At 37.1% G+C, this 16055-nt stretch overlaps 4 protein-coding genes across 6 annotated transcripts; 1 reads left to right on the forward strand and 3 right to left on the reverse strand.

Moving 5' to 3' along the window:
• Positions 1 to 453: 453 nt before the first annotated feature.
• Positions 454 to 3400, reverse strand: LOC120114046. The gene is made up of 4 exons (XM_039135079.1): positions 3321 to 3400; positions 1745 to 2747; positions 1523 to 1595; positions 454 to 909 (listed from the first exon to the last, which is right to left on the reverse strand). Exons 2-4 carry the CDS (start codon positions 2221 to 2223, stop codon positions 754 to 756), a joined length of 708 nt encoding a protein of 235 aa, XP_038991010.1. The 5' UTR covers positions 2224 to 2747; positions 3321 to 3400; the 3' UTR covers positions 454 to 753.
• A 2405-nt stretch (positions 3401 to 5805) lies between these two features.
• Positions 5806 to 8296, reverse strand: LOC120114025 (transmembrane 9 superfamily member 12-like). 3 transcript variants are annotated; one of them, XM_039135058.1, is made up of 2 exons: positions 8212 to 8296; positions 5806 to 7932 (listed from the first exon to the last, which is right to left on the reverse strand). In XM_039135058.1, the coding sequence occupies exon 2, from the start codon at positions 7855 to 7857 to the stop codon at positions 5878 to 5880; it is 1980 nt and encodes a 659-aa protein (XP_038990989.1). In that variant the 5' UTR covers positions 7858 to 7932; positions 8212 to 8296; the 3' UTR covers positions 5806 to 5877. The 3 variants fall into 3 exon arrangements, with proteins under 3 accessions (XP_038990989.1, XP_038990991.1, XP_038990990.1); XM_039135060.1 differs by having other exon boundaries at positions 5806 to 7896; positions 8212 to 8295; XM_039135059.1 differs by having other exon boundaries at positions 5806 to 7900; positions 8212 to 8281.
• Positions 8297 to 8945: 649 nt separating this feature from the next.
• LOC120114027 (adenine DNA glycosylase-like) lies at positions 8946 to 11413 on the reverse strand. The gene is made up of 7 exons (XM_039135061.1): positions 10928 to 11413; positions 10779 to 10838; positions 10406 to 10525; positions 10245 to 10342; positions 9602 to 10146; positions 9401 to 9507; positions 8946 to 9064 (listed from the first exon to the last, which is right to left on the reverse strand). Exons 1-7 carry the CDS (start codon positions 11411 to 11413, stop codon positions 8981 to 8983), a joined length of 1500 nt encoding a protein of 499 aa, XP_038990992.1. The 3' UTR covers positions 8946 to 8980.
• Positions 11414 to 12091: 678 nt separating this feature from the next.
• On the forward strand, positions 12092 to 15183 carry LOC120114028 (glyoxylate/succinic semialdehyde reductase 1-like). Its single transcript, XM_039135062.1, has 8 exons — positions 12092 to 12236; positions 12506 to 12616; positions 12708 to 12809; positions 13210 to 13311; positions 14102 to 14217; positions 14567 to 14645; positions 14719 to 14889; positions 14960 to 15183. Exons 1-8 carry the CDS (start codon positions 12132 to 12134, stop codon positions 15047 to 15049), a joined length of 876 nt encoding a protein of 291 aa, XP_038990993.1. The 5' UTR covers positions 12092 to 12131; the 3' UTR covers positions 15050 to 15183.
• Positions 15184 to 16055: the final 872 nt, after the last annotated feature.

Here is a 16055-nt window from a genome sequence, read left to right on the forward strand (position 1 = left end):
GTCCGGTCTTGGGTCTTCTATAAGAAACTCGGCTTGAAATAGTCAGTCAGCTTTGCTGACTACACTCTTTCTTGATGCTTTGGCTATAAAGTTGTGATCTTGACAAATCGATATACAAATTTAACAATCTACGCATCAACATGAGCTTAGATCATCCGGATAAGATTAACCTAACAATACAAAAAGAAAAAAGCAGATAAATACATGCTGGAGAATGTCGGGCATATCGACACTTTTTCAAACTACCAGGAAAAGTTCTCAAATTAATTTATTTTCTTACTACAAAGAAAGAAGATATCAATCTGAACATATCAGTGGGGGGAAATGCTGAATTTGGACCCCAAATTTATTGATCATTAGTTCTGAACCATAATTAAAGGAACAAAATTAACTTAACTTTGAATGAAAGAGCAATCTTGGGGGATGTTTGCATGGCCTGATTATGTTCTTGTTCATTGATCTTACCTACCTTGCTATAGTTTTTCTTTTTTTGTGATCAACATTTGCTATCAATCTTTGATTTATGGAATCCTAATGGCGCATTTGCTTTTCCTACTGTAAATGTCACCAAAGGCATACAAAAGATACATTGAACTACATGCCTACCTAATTTGTAGGACATATTTACAACAAAAGGGCTTTGAACCACCTACCTACTTTCATGAGAGAATTCCAAATCCTGCATGACAACCATTAACAACAAAAAACTATTACCTTACTGTTCAAAACTTCAAGTTGTAATCTGTACCTCTTTTACCTTTTAGAGATCTCTTTAGCCACAATATTCTTCCATTTATCTTTAAGGTCAGCTGGAAGTCGAGTCGAGTGGAAAACAGAATGACCCTGTTCCAAAGCTTTCCTCCAGGGGATGTTTTTGTGTACTTTACTTGAAAATTCCTGCACTAATTCCTGCAGTCGGGAAAATTAATTCTTCAATTCCAGCAAATTAGTCCATCCGATCAGTGTAGTCAAGAGACATACATGCCTAAACACTACCAAAATATGCAATCTAGCAAAAGCACCAAGAGTCAGACCACTCCAAGAGTCAAGGCACCTTTCGTGGGCATGTACCAGTAAGGGTAAAAGGCAGAAGAAAGGCATGCCTAACCTCTTGGAGATTTTTGCACCAAGTCTTAAAGATTGTTAAAAAAAGGGGAACTAGAAACCATTTTGTTAGCATAACTGGCACTTAGAAAACTACACGTGGTTATGTTGTGCATCAGAAGCTGACAACTTAAAATTCTTAATTTAATGGGATCTTTCTAAGGATCATGAACTGAGGAGAGACGTCCTTTTAATAAATTAGCAAAGGATGCATGGACTTTTAGAAATAAATATAACATACACATCTACAGAAAGGAAAGCGGGAATGCATGTTAACCATTGAAATTTATGTTTCAAATGTAAAGAAGAACAAAGGAAACAGAAACATAGTAAAAATCAAGTTGAACCTATACAAAGTTAATACATGTTAGCAAATACAGAATTAGAAAAAGGGAGGAAAACGTCAATAATTTCATACCTTCAGCATATCTTCCTCTTCAGCTGTCCAGTTTAGTTTCCTACGCTTTTCAGTACCCACTATGGGACTCAAGCTGCAATTTAGATGAAAAAATAAGGTATTTTAGAGCGTAGTGGTTAACCAAAAACCAAGGCCCTATACTATGATGCATCCCATGCCCAAGATGGTTTTTTTATGAATGTTGCCTTCCTTAAACAAAATAAAAACCATGAATAAACTTACGGCCGCTTGGTTGATTTTCGGCATTCCACAGAGGTTTTTTCTGTTATAGTTTTTCTCTCTTGGTTCAAATCCAGATTATTTGCACTGGTACTTGGTTGAAATGATGAATTATCCGGTAAAATAACTGCAAGCGGTTGTGCCTTGATAGCTATTTGTTTGTAATGGTTTTGACACCTGTGGAAGGTAGTTCCTACTGCATTTGGGAGCACCGGCTCTACCTTATCAGTTTCATCATATTCACCATTAGGAATTTCTATATCCTCCTGCATCGGTTCTTCATTCCCGACCTTGTCAAACCCATGGGCTCTAGAGATGTTATGCTCAAGGGATTTTTCTTTGCTTCTGAATTTAACACCCAGTGTTTCATCCTGATTATGATGTATAGTCTCTTTGCCAACATAATCTAGCCCATTTCCACAATCACCATAACTCACTTCCCTTGCCATTGTTAATACACTTGCTCCTTTCATGCTCACCATTCCACCTTCCTTCTTCTAATGACTTCCACCACCCCTTATCAAACATATAAAGTTGGATGTTTCCTTCTCCACCAACATAGCTTTCGGTCTGAACTCTTTGAGCCTGGACCCTTCTTGCCTGTACAAACAATAAGGGCAGTAGAATTTACCCATATCATCAAATTGGGTTTCCAAGCCATGCACTCCACATGGAAAACAACTGGGCATCCATTTTTGCTGCAGACGAAAACCTGACCACTTCTGGTATTGCATTCAAAACAATACTCTCCTTTAAAAGAATCAACAACAATGAAGTCTCTGGCATGGTAACTTCTAGCACATGGATCCACCATCACCTCCTCATAACCATCCACCTTGTCATCGAGGTCTGCATGGGCGTCATCATTAACATTGACATTACCCATACCATCAACATCAGCATCAGCATTACTATTATTATGATTATCCTTTATTTGACTGGAACCAGCATCCCCAGATGCTCCATGATTCTTACCATCTAAATGGTGTTCTCCGTTAGCTTCATCCTATGCCAAAAGTTTAATATAACGGATTAGCATAAAACTGATAAAGGAGTCATATAAGCTCGACATTAAACCGCGTAAAACGTTTTTTCAGATGAACACTATGACATTACCTATAAAAGGCTTCAATCGCTTCGAAACTCAAGTATTTTCCACGATTTTTCATTTTTCTCGAGAAACAACCAAAAGTCCTACTAAATTTATGACTCTTATGGTTTCAGTTAGTGGTGGTAGCGGCGCCGTCCGCCACCACTAAAGACCTCAATAGCGCGTGTGAACAAATTTCACATTAGCAGCGGCGTATCACGGCCGCAAATAATAGTTTATCGGAAAATAGCGGCGATAAAGGGTCTCCTATTTCCGCTAACCCGATACCTTTTAAAGAAATTCTCCTTCTCAACAAAGTGAACATAGAGAGAGAGCGAGAGCGAGAGGGAGAGTGTGAGATGAGAAAGAGTAACAAGAAATCAGAAAATTAAATATATCAGAGTGATGTAGAAGCAGAGAGCAGATGACGCAAACCGAGCCAAGATTAAAGTATTTAGAAATGTGTAAGTTTAGGGTTTCAAAAATTACCTTATTTGATTTCATGATCAATCGGGAACATGGATGCAAGAGAGGGCTTGGGTCTGGCACTAGAGGAGCATGAATTGAGAGGGATCAAATCAGAGGAGATAGAATAAATAGTTACTCGGCATTTTTTTAGTCCTTTAAATCTTTAATTATAAAATGTTACTATAAAATAATTATTTAACTAATAATACTAATAAATTAATCTTTTTTATTAAATTTTTAATATTTTGTATAATTACCAAAATTGGTATAATAAAATTTAACCTTTGATTTTTACACATTATTATAATTTGATTTTAATTTTAACATTTTTAAAATTATATCATAATTAAAATCGAATGATGTTAGGCTAGATTTATTGAGATTATGGTATTTAGTGAAACACATTAGATTTAAATTCAAGAGGTTTAAAATAAGTAAACTAAATATTTTGGAATTCAATAGTCATCGATAATCAATAACCAATAGTGACTGACAATGATGATTGATGATGAGAGAATTTGTTTGAATTTAAGAGTGAAATTGATATTTTATATAAATTTTAATCTCAAAATAATATTTTAGCTAAAAGTTCAAAGACCAAATTAATATTATATCCTAACAAAAAATGTCATCAAAGTAATATAATTTAACCATTCAATAACTAAAATGTAACAATGGACAACATAAATGATTAAAATTTAATGAGTTGATAATATAAATAATTTAAATATTTTAAAAAAAATTAATAATAAAAAATGAATAAAACGAAAACGAAGGTGACAATTTTTTTATATATTTTTTTCTTTTTGAAGTTCATGCTGGAATGGGTCCTTGTATTGTATGCATATGGTGATATGAACGATAAGAAGAAGATATAATTATAAGTTGATAAAGAACTAATAATAGCAGCTATTGATTTGCAGCTTAGTTAACTAATCAATCTCTTAATTTGTTCAGTGCGAGAGCATGGGGGCAGTGGAGAAGAAGCTGAAGGACATGGAAATAGACTACGCGTGTGAACAATGGTGGAAGAAGGTGGAATAACTGTTCTTCCACGACCCGGATGGGTTCATGATCGACATATGCAACTGCCATAAGTTACCGGTGATCCGTGATCCCAGTGGCTGGAGAGTTGGCTCCATCATGCTCCCGAGTCAATCTGTAAGTGCGGTAGCGTCAGCAGATACAACAAGTGGTTATCAGTAAGAGCCAAACGCAAGGTCAACGAGACATTATGCACCGAATTCTGGGTTTTGTTTTGAGTGAGTAAAGAGAAATTGGATAGGACATTTTTGGTGAGGGAAAATGTGCAAAACTTTCGAGATAATGTTCTGGAAAAAATTAATTTACGAGATAATGCACTCTCCAGATTAATTGTTTAAATAAGGTGAAATCCACAGTGTTGGTCGTAGGTCGCCATGCCTTCCGGGCGACCTACTAGGTCGCCATGTCTTCCCGGCGAGCTACAAGAGATTGCATGTGCCATGCACGTCTCAACAATCCGAGGCCATCCGAACGAGCTATGCGAGGGCAGTCGAGCGAGCTATGGGAGGGAATCCGAGGGCAGCCGAGCGAGCTATGCGAGGGCATCCGAGCGAGCGAGCAAGGGTAGGTCGCCCGGAGTGCATGGCGACCTACAAGGTCGCCCGGAGGGCATGGCGACCTATGTGTTGGGACGTGTATGTGCCATGCAACACGTTCATTCTCTCTGTTTGAGCAAGTGTAGGTCGCCCGACACATGCAATTAATCTTGTAAACACGTTCATTCTCATAGATTATTTGAACTAAGGCATGGCGACCTACGACCAACACTGTGGATTTCACCCTATTTGAACAATTAATCTTGGGAGTGCATTAGCTCGTGAATTAATTTCTTCTAGAACATTATCTCGAAAGTTTTGCCAGGAAAATGATCTAAAACATGTATGTAGAAAAAGTCAAATTTATATAATTTTCAAATGTTGAAGATTTTTTTTTAAACCAAGATTAAATTATAATAATATGAGTAGTCCACCCTAGTTTATATATATAATTACTCATTGAATTTTTTTCTACAATGCTTAAATTAGATATACTCCTTTAAAAACTAAATTAGAAGCTATTATTACTTGATAGAATTCAAATATATTATCTCTAAAAATTACAATAATTGTATCAAGCAAAAAAAAAACGAATTAAATCTATGAGAGAGTGTTGTTTTCTGTTGAAGCCTTAGTTCAAATAATCATGTTTACAAGAAGTGTATATGTTATCAATAATTACAAAAATCCTAAACATATATTATCTCTTCATGTTAATCAAATTTGGGGTTATGAATTATGTGACACCAACTTAAATAAATTATCATATTTCTTTAAAAATAATATAAAAATAAAAGCAATTAATTTCTACATTAAAAAATAATGTTAAAAGACAAGAAAGAAAATAGCAAAGGATGTTATTAAATAAAATGAAGCTTTCTATCAGATTAAAAAAGAAAAAAGTTACAAATTGAGCGAAATCAAAATGAAGAATCAAACTCATCATCCTCTTATACGTTTCAATGTCTTTCCAAAGATCAAACAAATGGATGTTTTAATCAATCAATCTTGACGGACGAGAAAAGATAATGAACAAAATAGAATGAAGTTATGAAGCCAATGGTGCCTGTAGACAACAACACTGCAACCGCCATGATCATGGAGTAACCAAGATAAAGAATGGCCGAAACCGGACCGCTCAAACTCTGCAAGTCAAATACCAGGTAGTTGATGGAGTAGAGGAACACGTACAGTGCAACCGAACCGGAGGCGAAGAAAGCGGTCCACCACCATCGCCAGTCCTCGACGCAGAGATGCATGTAGGTAAGGACCACTGATACTTCAGCACAAACGATGATCAGTAGGAGGAGAACTATAAGCAAGAAGCCAAACACGTAGTAAAACCTGCCGAGCCAGATGCTAGAAAGGATGAAGAAGAGTTCGATGAACAGGGTTCCGAACGGAAGGGTCCCGGCACCGAGAACGAGAAGCCATGATGGATATTTGCGTGCAGGGATCTCGCGAGGAATCTGGTTGGTTCGTACGGGGTATTGAATATCTTCAGCTCGAGTCCCTAAGTATCCTCCTACGAGAGTGAGAGGCACGGAAATGCAGAACCAGAGAGATAGTAGTACAAAATACAGGGAAATGGGAATTGCACTAGTGCTTTTGCTGCCCCATAGAATAAAATTCAATGCTGTGAGGATGACAAAGACAATTCCAGGAAAGAAGCATGCAACTGACCAGGAAAGGGACTTCCATCCTTCTGTCGTTCCCTTGAGGGTTCTCCAGAGGCGAACAGCAACATATCCGGCAGAGATACCCAAGAAAAGATGGAGAACGATCATCCCGGTGAGTAGCATTCCTCGTGAAGCCGGTGACATGAAACCCAAAGCTGCAAAAACTATAGTGACAAGGGCCATTCCTGTAATCTGAACTCCGTCTCCAATCATCACGCATAGAAGCTTCGAATGATTTGGTTCTCTGAAAACATCGCCTACAACGAGCTTCCATCCAGAAAGCTCCTCGTTCATTTGTGCTTGAGCTTCTTTGTCCAGTTCCTCATACCTAGTCAAATCCCTCCTTACAGTCCTCAAGAAAATGACAAACACAATACCCGCTAGGAAAGTGATCACCATCAGAGAATTTAGAATCGAGAACCAGTGCACACGCGAACCTTCCATCTTCAAATAAGCATCCCAACGAGACGGCCATCTGATATCACTTTTCACAAATTCAACCTCATAAGTAAAAGAGATCCTCTCTTGTTCTCGTATTATCTGTGACTTTTCTAGCTCCAAGGGACAGTTCACGGAGGAGATATTGTCGAACATGTGGAGTTTCGTCATGACATCCGGATCGTATTTAACACTGCACGGAACCACTTCGAAACCAACAATCTCGAAACCAGAAGCTTTCTTCTTATCAGCTTCAGAAATCACACCCATTCCTTCTTCCCCGGTTCCGATTATCTGCACACCACTCCCCTTATACTCATGAACCAAGACTTTGAATTTCAGATGATTGATAATGTAATCATCATTACTATTCGGCGGAGTGTACCCAATCGGGAATCCTGTCCACTGAATGTTAACCCCATTTTGTTTCGCAATCCTCATCACTGGCAAATTGTCTAGAATCATATTCACTTGATACAGATCACGAGTCCTTTGTTTCAAAAGCTTAACCTCATGCTCGTTCAAGGAGCTGGTAGTGCAGAGGTAGACAGACTCATTCACATTCATTCGAAACCGATATGGGGAATTATCAATCTGATCTCCCATGAGAAGTTCACCGAGATTCTCGGCACTTTTCTTTATACCGCCCATAGGCTTGCAATAAGGGAGACTGTAATAACTAAAAGGAAGCTCCGTTTCAATGGAAGTCAAGGAATTAACTTTGGCATATATAGCATCCTTAGTCGAATACGTGTGCATGTAACTCCCAGGCAGGTAAAATCCGCGACAAGAATGCGCAAACAGAACCAGTAATAGAAAACTCCAACAGATTCCAGGCATCTTCCTTTGTGAGAAAGCCATGATAATGGCAGATCTTGAAGATTACGTCTTGAATCTAAGCTACCTAAAACCGAAGCATTCAATATCAAAGGGAATCTACGCAGAAAAACCGATTTCAATCGAATAAGTCCCAACCAAACATTTAACTAAAATAACAAAAATCCAGAAAGAGGAAAACTCAGATGCCTATATACAAAACAACTACATTGCATCAACTTTAAAGGCAGTAGATCCATCCAATACCAAAATGCAAGAAAACATCCCAAAAAAACTCACTTTTTCACATAATAATACAAAATCATAAAAACAGATTGAGAACTGGCAGATTAGATTTAAATCCATAAAACACAAGAAGAGAAGATTGAAGGAAAGAACCTGAGAAAGATCTGGGAGATTTGAAGTCTGTTTCAAATCCAAACTGATTGGATCTTGGATCTTTTTGGCGCCACAGAAAATGCCGGGTGAAAACAGAGCAGAATCTCCTTGCCTTTTTGTTTCTTTATCTCTCTTATCAGGAATTTTGAAGAGAACCAAACAGAGTTTGGATTTTATATACGTAGGTGAGGAATGTAATAACATGAACAAAACGAAAAGGAAATTTGAGCTAGAGTGACAGTTACAAGGATGTCTGTTCCTGTTAGATCTACGTAGTTAAGTTAATTATACCAATTGTCTATTTTTGGCGTTTCTTAATTTACCCCGAAATAGGCAAATTGCAGAATTATCTATCAAATTGCATAACATTTAATTTAATAATAATCATAACAACAACATTACTACGAGAAATAAATAAAAACTCCGAACATAAATCGTAACAAATAACAAAAACAACATAAATTTGCTTAAATATTACAATGTTAATCATTTCCTTGAGCAGAGAATTCCATGGTCAGTTTAGTATGTAAAATTGAAGGCCGCCACACCTGACTGAGTTGAACCAAAAATGGAAGCATTTAGAGGGAAAATGATATTATAGATATGATACACCAAGTTCATATTTCTCAAAAAATAAGGCTAAAACAATCCCGTCATGAAGACACCATGAGTCGCTGAGAACATGGATGTTGTACACCCTTATGAACAAAGGTTGTCCGTATCTTCCATGGTGAATCGGTTCGATGTTTGAATCCATGTTCGACTAGGTTCATGAACGCTTCAGCCTTTTTCTCGATTGGATGGAATTGCTGGATGATACGTTCTGCTTAAATTTTTGGACCATGGAGTATACCTGCATTCAGGAAACAAGATTGAAGGAGATTGATAACAACAAGTGGAAACTTTTTAAGCTATATATATTGCTCTGATTCTTCATTTTTCAAGGATGGTTATGTTGATGGAACCTCCAAGGACCCTTAGCAAAACAGAAAAAAAATATACCGATGTAGGATGCATACTCTTATCCAACAAACGAGAGAGGAGTCTGGACATAATGGAGTTTTGCACTAAAGATTCTCAGTTTTTTTCGAACTTTCTGTTATATCAATCCAGCCACAACTTACAAAGATGTCAAAATTTAGAAGCTACTGGAAATATCAAGCATGGAATTCAGACATGACTGCAATACCTTCCTTACAGCTGATGTCAACCCCATACTTGAAACGGATTCTCCATCCAAAAATTTCCAATCCATGGTTTTTATGCCATCCTCTTTGAACAAGTCATGCATTCCACCTACATACCAACAGAGAGAAAACAATGGATACTTAACAATAAGAAATATGTGTGTATGTATATGTTTGGGAGAAAGAGAAAGAGAGTTTGGAACCTTCGAGATGTAACGACAAGAACTCAACATAAATCTTACGGCGGATGTGACTGAAATCATGGACAAACTCCCCAACAAGTTCCCTAGAAATTATGCTACAGTTCTTTGGAGGGTCAAGCCTAACTGACTTCTTCAATAGTTGATCAATTAACTTTCTCCTCATAGATAAGTCAGCTTCTTCATCCAATGTAACACAAGGGAACTCCCAAAGACCAGCAAGTAAACCCTCATCTGGCCGTTTGACGAGAAGGAATCTGCTGTCGGATTTGCTTTGTTGTGATCTATCTTGGCTTGCTGCAGATATCTCCACAACACAAACAGTAGAAAAATCGTTTCTTTGTTTGGCCTTTACCACCTTCATAGGATAATCCGTTACCATAACCGATTCATCATTTCTGGAATTGCGTAATGCGCTACATTGGCTTGAAACAGGACATGTAGTGCAATTTGGGTTCAATGGGGTGCATAAAGTTGCACCTAGTTCCATCAGAGACTGGTTGAAATCCCCTGGTCGCAAAGGATCAACGAGTTGAGCTGCCAGTTTCCTGTAACAAGAAAAAACTTCACTATCCCTATTCCCAGACACAGAATAATTGTAAAGGAATTGAAACAAAATGTGTTGCAGACACAAGTAAAAGCTCACCAAAAGTTCTTCACAGTATGCTTTTCTTTCGGATTCGCAGAAATAGCTTTTAGTCTGGCAAGCACCCTTACTACATTCCCATCGACTACAGGCACCACCTGAAACACCAAATATCAGAAAGACTCCACTCGTTATATCTTGAAAAAAATCTTGCAGATAACCTGTTTGAATGCTATAGAAGCGATTGCTCCAGCTGTATAATCTCCTATTCCTGGAACCTTCCTCAAGGCAGAAACGGTGTTTGGAAACTCGCTTCCCCCAGAAACAATCATCTTGGCTCCCTAACAAAACAACGAAGCAATGAGCATTAATGATATTTATGCATCAATAAACATTTTGGAAAACGTGCAGAAATTGAAATCAAAATCAATACAATCATCATGGACATAACCATGCTTGAAAGCACTAAACCGGGAATCATGAGCATTGCCACGTCGACTAATTAGCTTCAAGATTTCATGATAGCATCAAACTGCAATTCCTTTGTACAATAGAAACCGTACATCAATGGACAAAAAGAAAATTAGCGCTAACCTCCAAAAGAAAACGAGATCTTCTGTAATATCCTAACCCTGCCCACATCTCATTCACCTCCTGCAAAATACCATGGAAAAGAAAAAGAAACAAATTTTCGTTTAAAACCCAATTACCATAAATTAATACAATTTCAAAGCACTGAAGACCTCAAGAGAAGCCTGAGAAAGGTGCTGAAGGGTGGGCCATTTTTGCATCCAACGGTTATAATTGCCAATGACAGCCTGAACCCTTGTTTGTTGCAGCATCACCTCCGAAACCCAAAACTCATATGCCCTCTTTTCGTCTTCTTCTTCTTCTTCTTTGACGTCTTTTCCATTTCCATATTTTGTTGTTGCTCTTCTTCTCCAAGGGAGGTCTCTCTGGTTCTCGTCGTACCAATCCAACAACGAAGCTCTTATCTTGCGGGTGTCTCCTTCGCTAAACAAATCTTCCATGTCCGCTATCTCTTCTTCTTGTTTAATCGACTTTGGTATCTTCGTATTTCTGCCTTTGTTGTTCTTCGCCATTGATAGATTAGATATCAAGTTGATGTCAATTTCGTTGAAGTGAGCTCTGCTACTGCTGCTGATAAGTGCCGTTTGAAATTCGAATGCGCGGGGGTGCAAGGGCGAGTGAGAAAGAAATACAACCATCCCAAATTCGAACCGAACCCAAACCCGACCCACTACAACGACTCAAGTTGTAAATACGAGATTTTTGTGATAATTCTGATGTATTTAAGGTTAATTTAAAAATAATTTTAATTAAAAGATTATATAAATTTATAATAGTTTTTATTATAATAAAAAAATTATGTTAAGGAGTTTAGTATTTATAACAAAAAAAAAATTAACATTTTCAATTATAACATATTTAACCAAAAAAATTACTTAATTCGACTTTAAAATTTTTAATTTTTGATACCGAGTTTTGTCAATTTTTTAACTTTGTATTAATAAATTGTATTCTGAAATTTTCTAGATTTTTACTCTCTCACTTAACCTACTACGTGGCAAAATATGATTGGTTCCCGACTTCAGTTAACCTGGATCATAAACCACAGAGTAACATATCCTCTGAGGATTCCGAGAATAGTGGAGCACGATCACCCCTGCTTGCAAGAGCTTACGTGGAACTCATCCATCCATCCATCCACTAACCACAATTTATACGACTACTTTACTTGCTAAACATTGTAGTGCTTGATAATGTAGTAACATATTTCAGTAACCTATTAAATTAAAATAAGAAACTTTTTCTATACCATTTTTTGGCTATACATAGATGATGGAGTCTGGTAGGTAAGAAATGGTAGATGAACTTGTAAAAGAAATCATAAGTGAAAGAGAAGAGTAAACAAAGAAGAAGACAATGGAAGTCGGATACTTGGGACTAGGAATAATGGGAAAAGCCATGTCCATGAATTTGCTAAAGAATGGATTCAAGGTCACTGTTTGGAACAGAACTCTTTCTAAGGTACTTTTTTCATTACTCTCAGCCATTTTTAGCTTACTTTTTTTTGGAATATCATCATCAATCAGTTCCAGATTGTTTCCATTTTGAGATCTGATTGATGGGTTGGTGTTAGTTTTTAGTTTTATGTTATGGGTTCAAAGATTTTTTCTTTTCTTTTTTGTGTATGGGAATTTGATTGAATTGATTAACAATAATCAGAGCTTCAAAATGGTTGATTGTGTTTTCTTGTGACAGTCAAAGTTTGTGGCATTGAAACTTTGTGATTGCAGTGTAATGAACTGGTGGTTCATGGTGCCTCAGTTGGACAAACCCCAGCAGAAGTGGTTAAGAAGTGTAAGATCACCATTGCCATGCTGTCTGATCCTGCTGCCGCTCTTTCGGTAAATACAAATCTTGGTGTGGTCTGTACATATATGTTAAGTCTCAATAAACTGTCATCACAACAGAATATGTATTTTTGTGATTGGTTAGGTTGTCTTCGATAAAGATGGTGTTCTTGAGCAAATTTGCAGCGGTAAAGGTTACATCGACATGTCGACGGTTAATCCGGAGACTTCACGCAAAATCAGTGAGGTAATTAGATACTCCTTAGTCATTAATTCATCGTGTTTCATTAATGTTTCAACAATGACCTTCCAAGGGTTCATACCTTGATGACACTCCACCAATCCGAGTAACTTAAGTATTATATTATTTGAGGTCTAAATTTAATCCATGTATGTTTCCCATAAAAAAAGGTTCATTTTGTCACATGATGAATGCAAAGAAACTCTTAACTGTTGAAATGGTGTCAATGTTATTATGTTACTGTTTTTACATGATAAAAGACCAAAGACATTATAGAAAACAATGTTTTTAAACCTCGTTACTGGTGGATTCTAACGAAACAAATATGATTTACACTTTGACATTCTCATACTGACTTATCAGTGAACGAATCAACTCATTTCTTTCTTCCATGGGATATCTATAGGCGATCACGTCAAAAGGTGGCCAATTCCTTGAGGCCCCTGTTTCTGGTAGCAAACAGCCTGCAGAAACTGGTCAATTGGTGATTCTTGCTGCTGGAGAGAAGGTAAATCGGTGAAGTATGTGTTTTGATATCCGTATCTGAAACATATCCGTATCTGCATAATGGATACTTATATCCAAATCCAAGGACATATATTTCAAGATAGTAGAATTATGATTAGACCAATTGAAACGAATCAAATGTGCCATCTTTTCAAAACGTAGATGGAGTACATAGAAGTTCAGGTTTTTTCCATAGGAAAACTGTAAGTTCATACTTCATTGTATATAGTTTGAGCATTTTTTACTGAAAAGAAAAGAGAAAAGAGGAATAAATTAACGAGTTTTACATTTATCTCAATTCAAGAAGCCTTACATTCCTGCCATTGGAGGTTTCTTTTACAAGTACTGTTCTGTATTCAACTTGATCCAAAGACAGGGTTGCTTAAGCTTCCTTTTTTCTCATTCCATGTTCTATATAATCAATTAGTGAACCTCATTTTCTGGAAACAGACTCCAGTGTGAATTTTTTTATCTGTTGCTCTAACGTTTCATTTTTCTTGAAGTACCCTTGTCTGTCACTCATATTCGACGCATATTTGTACACATATATGGAGTTATGGCTCTCTGCACTCTCAAAATACATGAAGAAACTAACATACCCGTATTTATCCATTTATATTCATATCATGATAAAACACATCCATTTTCGTGTCTATAGTGAAAAATGTAAAGAAGATAAAGAGCGGAAGACACATCCATTGTCTTTCATTATTGTTGGTAGTGTGTCTATACCATGCAAGATTATCTTCACTTTGGTATTAACTGCAACACGTCACTCTCTGTAAATGTAGTCATTGTATGATGCAGCAGTTCCAGCTTTTGATATCTTGGGAAAGAAGTCTTTCTTCTTGGGAAAAGTTGGAAATGGAGCCAAAATGAAGCTCGTTGTCAACATGATCATGGGCAGGTAATGGTGGCTCTTTTCGATGTCCTGTTCATATTCGAACTGGGTTTTAGCATGTAACCCTTCAATGACTCTAAGAAAAAAAACTTGCCCTCGAATCCAAGTAATGTAGCTTTTCTTTGATGAATAAGTTGGAATGATCGATTTTGAATGGTTGGTAAACCTTTAATTAAAAGCAAAAGAACTTTTGTATTACTAAATTATTTTTGTAATAGAATTGGAATGATCAGTTTTGCATTGTTGTCAACACTTTATGCAACTTGCTTATACATTAGCTTCCTTCCTACTATCGATTGAGAACTCCATGAACTCAAAGGTCAAGGCATTCACCATAGTTATTTTTCTTCTGCAGTATGATGAATGCATTTTCGGAGGGACTCGTACTAGCTGATCGAAGCGGACTGAACCCGAATGACCTTCTTGATGTGCTGGTAAGATTGCTGCAACTGCTTAATATTCTGTCAAGTTGTGGTAACTTGGAGTGACCGACCTACTTTCTGGCAGGACTTGGGTGCCATTGCTAACCCGATGTTCAAAGGAAAAGGACCGGCCATGCTCCAGAACAACTATTCCCCTGCATTTCCTTTGAAACATCAACAGAAAGACATGAGGTTGGCTCTTGCCCTTGGGGATGAAAATGCAGTTCCAATGCCAGTAGCTGCTGCTGCCTATGAGGTTTCAATCTTTATCTTTATAATAGTTGTAGACAAAACCAAAACTTGTTATTGATTTATTTGGCTTGTAGGCTTTCAAGAAGGCTAGAAGCATGGGACTGGGAGACTTGGACTTTTCAGCTGTGTCTGAGACGCTGAAGGATCTTAAACATTCATCTTGAGATGGTGGATTTATAATGTCGTGCAACACAAGTTACACCACAATGGAGGGACCATACTTGGTTCATGATGTAGGGTTTCATTCTTGGGTTTATGAACACGACGTGTTAAGTACGAAACTGCAATTTTACTGCAACTTCAAAGAGTTATGCTTAATATTCCAGACGAACTGTTCATATGTGTAACGATCAAATACAAAACATGCTTTAATATTCTACCCCTGGTCTTATCAAATAGGAAACTCTACTGTCACCGTCCGTTATTCTTATAGAAATCACAGACAACTTTCAAAACTGTTAAAATGCACTTGTAACTGTATTAGCATCATAAATGATTCTAAAGTAGTATTAGAATGTGTAACTCTTATTTTGACGACTTTAAAAATGAAATGATGAAAGGAGGGGGGGAGGAAACGTAAAGTTGAACATTTTTTCTTCGACTTTTAAGAAATATATAAATTATAAAACACGTAAAGGATTTCAAATAAAAGTGAAAATATACATAATATAAACAGGGTTTCAAATTTTAAGAATCTAAAGTTGAGTTAACATGGTACATAACAGTATGATGTAAGCAATCAACCCACTTTGCTTCAACTTGAAAACAATACCAGTCGCTGCCAAATAAACACTCTACTACTACTACTTCCTCTTCTACTTCTTCTACTTCTTCTTCTTCTTCTTCTTCTTCTTTGTTGTTGTTGATAATGTCGACTTCATATGCCGACGGCAGTGATCCGAATGCGTGGTTTAGTAAAAATAGCGGCAGTTCTTCAACAACCCTTATTTGGATCGCGGCGGGAATATTAATAGCTATTCTGCTTCTGGTAATAGCTTACCATATGAGCAAGAAACGCAAATCCTTTGGTTTGTGCTTCAGCTGCAAGATCGAATTCCGCTCCACTCACCCCTCTGCCTCTCACTCCAAGTCTTCAACTCAACCTGTCTAATTAATGTTTCTCATACTGTTATCTTTATCTTTATCTTTTTTACTTTGTTGTGTTTTTCA

The sequence above is a fragment of the Hibiscus syriacus genome, unplaced genomic scaffold, assembly GCF_006381635.1.
Source record: "Hibiscus syriacus cultivar Baekdansim isolate YM2019G1 unplaced genomic scaffold, ASM638163v2 tig00110216_pilon, whole genome shotgun sequence".
In the NCBI taxonomy this organism is placed as follows: Eukaryota; Viridiplantae; Streptophyta; class Magnoliopsida; order Malvales; family Malvaceae; genus Hibiscus; species Hibiscus syriacus.

Coding starts and splice junctions, on each gene's coding strand:
- LOC120114028 (XM_039135062.1), top strand. CDS start 12,132: ATGGAAGTCGGATACTTGGGACTAGGAATAATGGGAAAAGCCATGTCC. Junction 14,218..14,566: donor GTCAACATGATCATGGGCAG/GTAATGGTGGCT, acceptor TTTCTTCTGCAG/TATGATGAATGCATTTTCGG. Junction 14,646..14,718: donor ATGACCTTCTTGATGTGCTG/GTAAGATTGCTG, acceptor ACTTTCTGGCAG/GACTTGGGTGCCATTGCTAA.
- LOC120114027 (XM_039135061.1), bottom strand. CDS start 11,413: ATGGTTGTATTTCTTTCTCACTCGCCCTTGCACCCCCGCGCATTCGAA. Junction 10,147..10,244: donor CATACTGTGAAGAACTTTTG/GTGAGCTTTTAC, acceptor TTCTTGTTACAG/GAAACTGGCAGCTCAACTCG. Junction 9,508..9,601: donor CTTGTCGTTACATCTCGAAG/GTTCCAAACTCT, acceptor GTTGGTATGTAG/GTGGAATGCATGACTTGTTC.
- LOC120114046 (XM_039135079.1), bottom strand. CDS start 2,223: ATGGTGAGCATGAAAGGAGCAAGTGTATTAACAATGGCAAGGGAAGTG. Junction 1,596..1,744: donor CGAAAATCAACCAAGCGGCC/GTAAGTTTATTC, acceptor TCTAAATTGCAG/CTTGAGTCCCATAGTGGGTA. Junction 910..1,522: donor AAGAGGAAGATATGCTGAAG/GTATGAAATTAT, acceptor TCCCGACTGCAG/GAATTAGTGCAGGAATTTTC.
- LOC120114025 (XM_039135058.1), bottom strand. CDS start 7,857: ATGGCTTTCTCACAAAGGAAGATGCCTGGAATCTGTTGGAGTTTTCTA.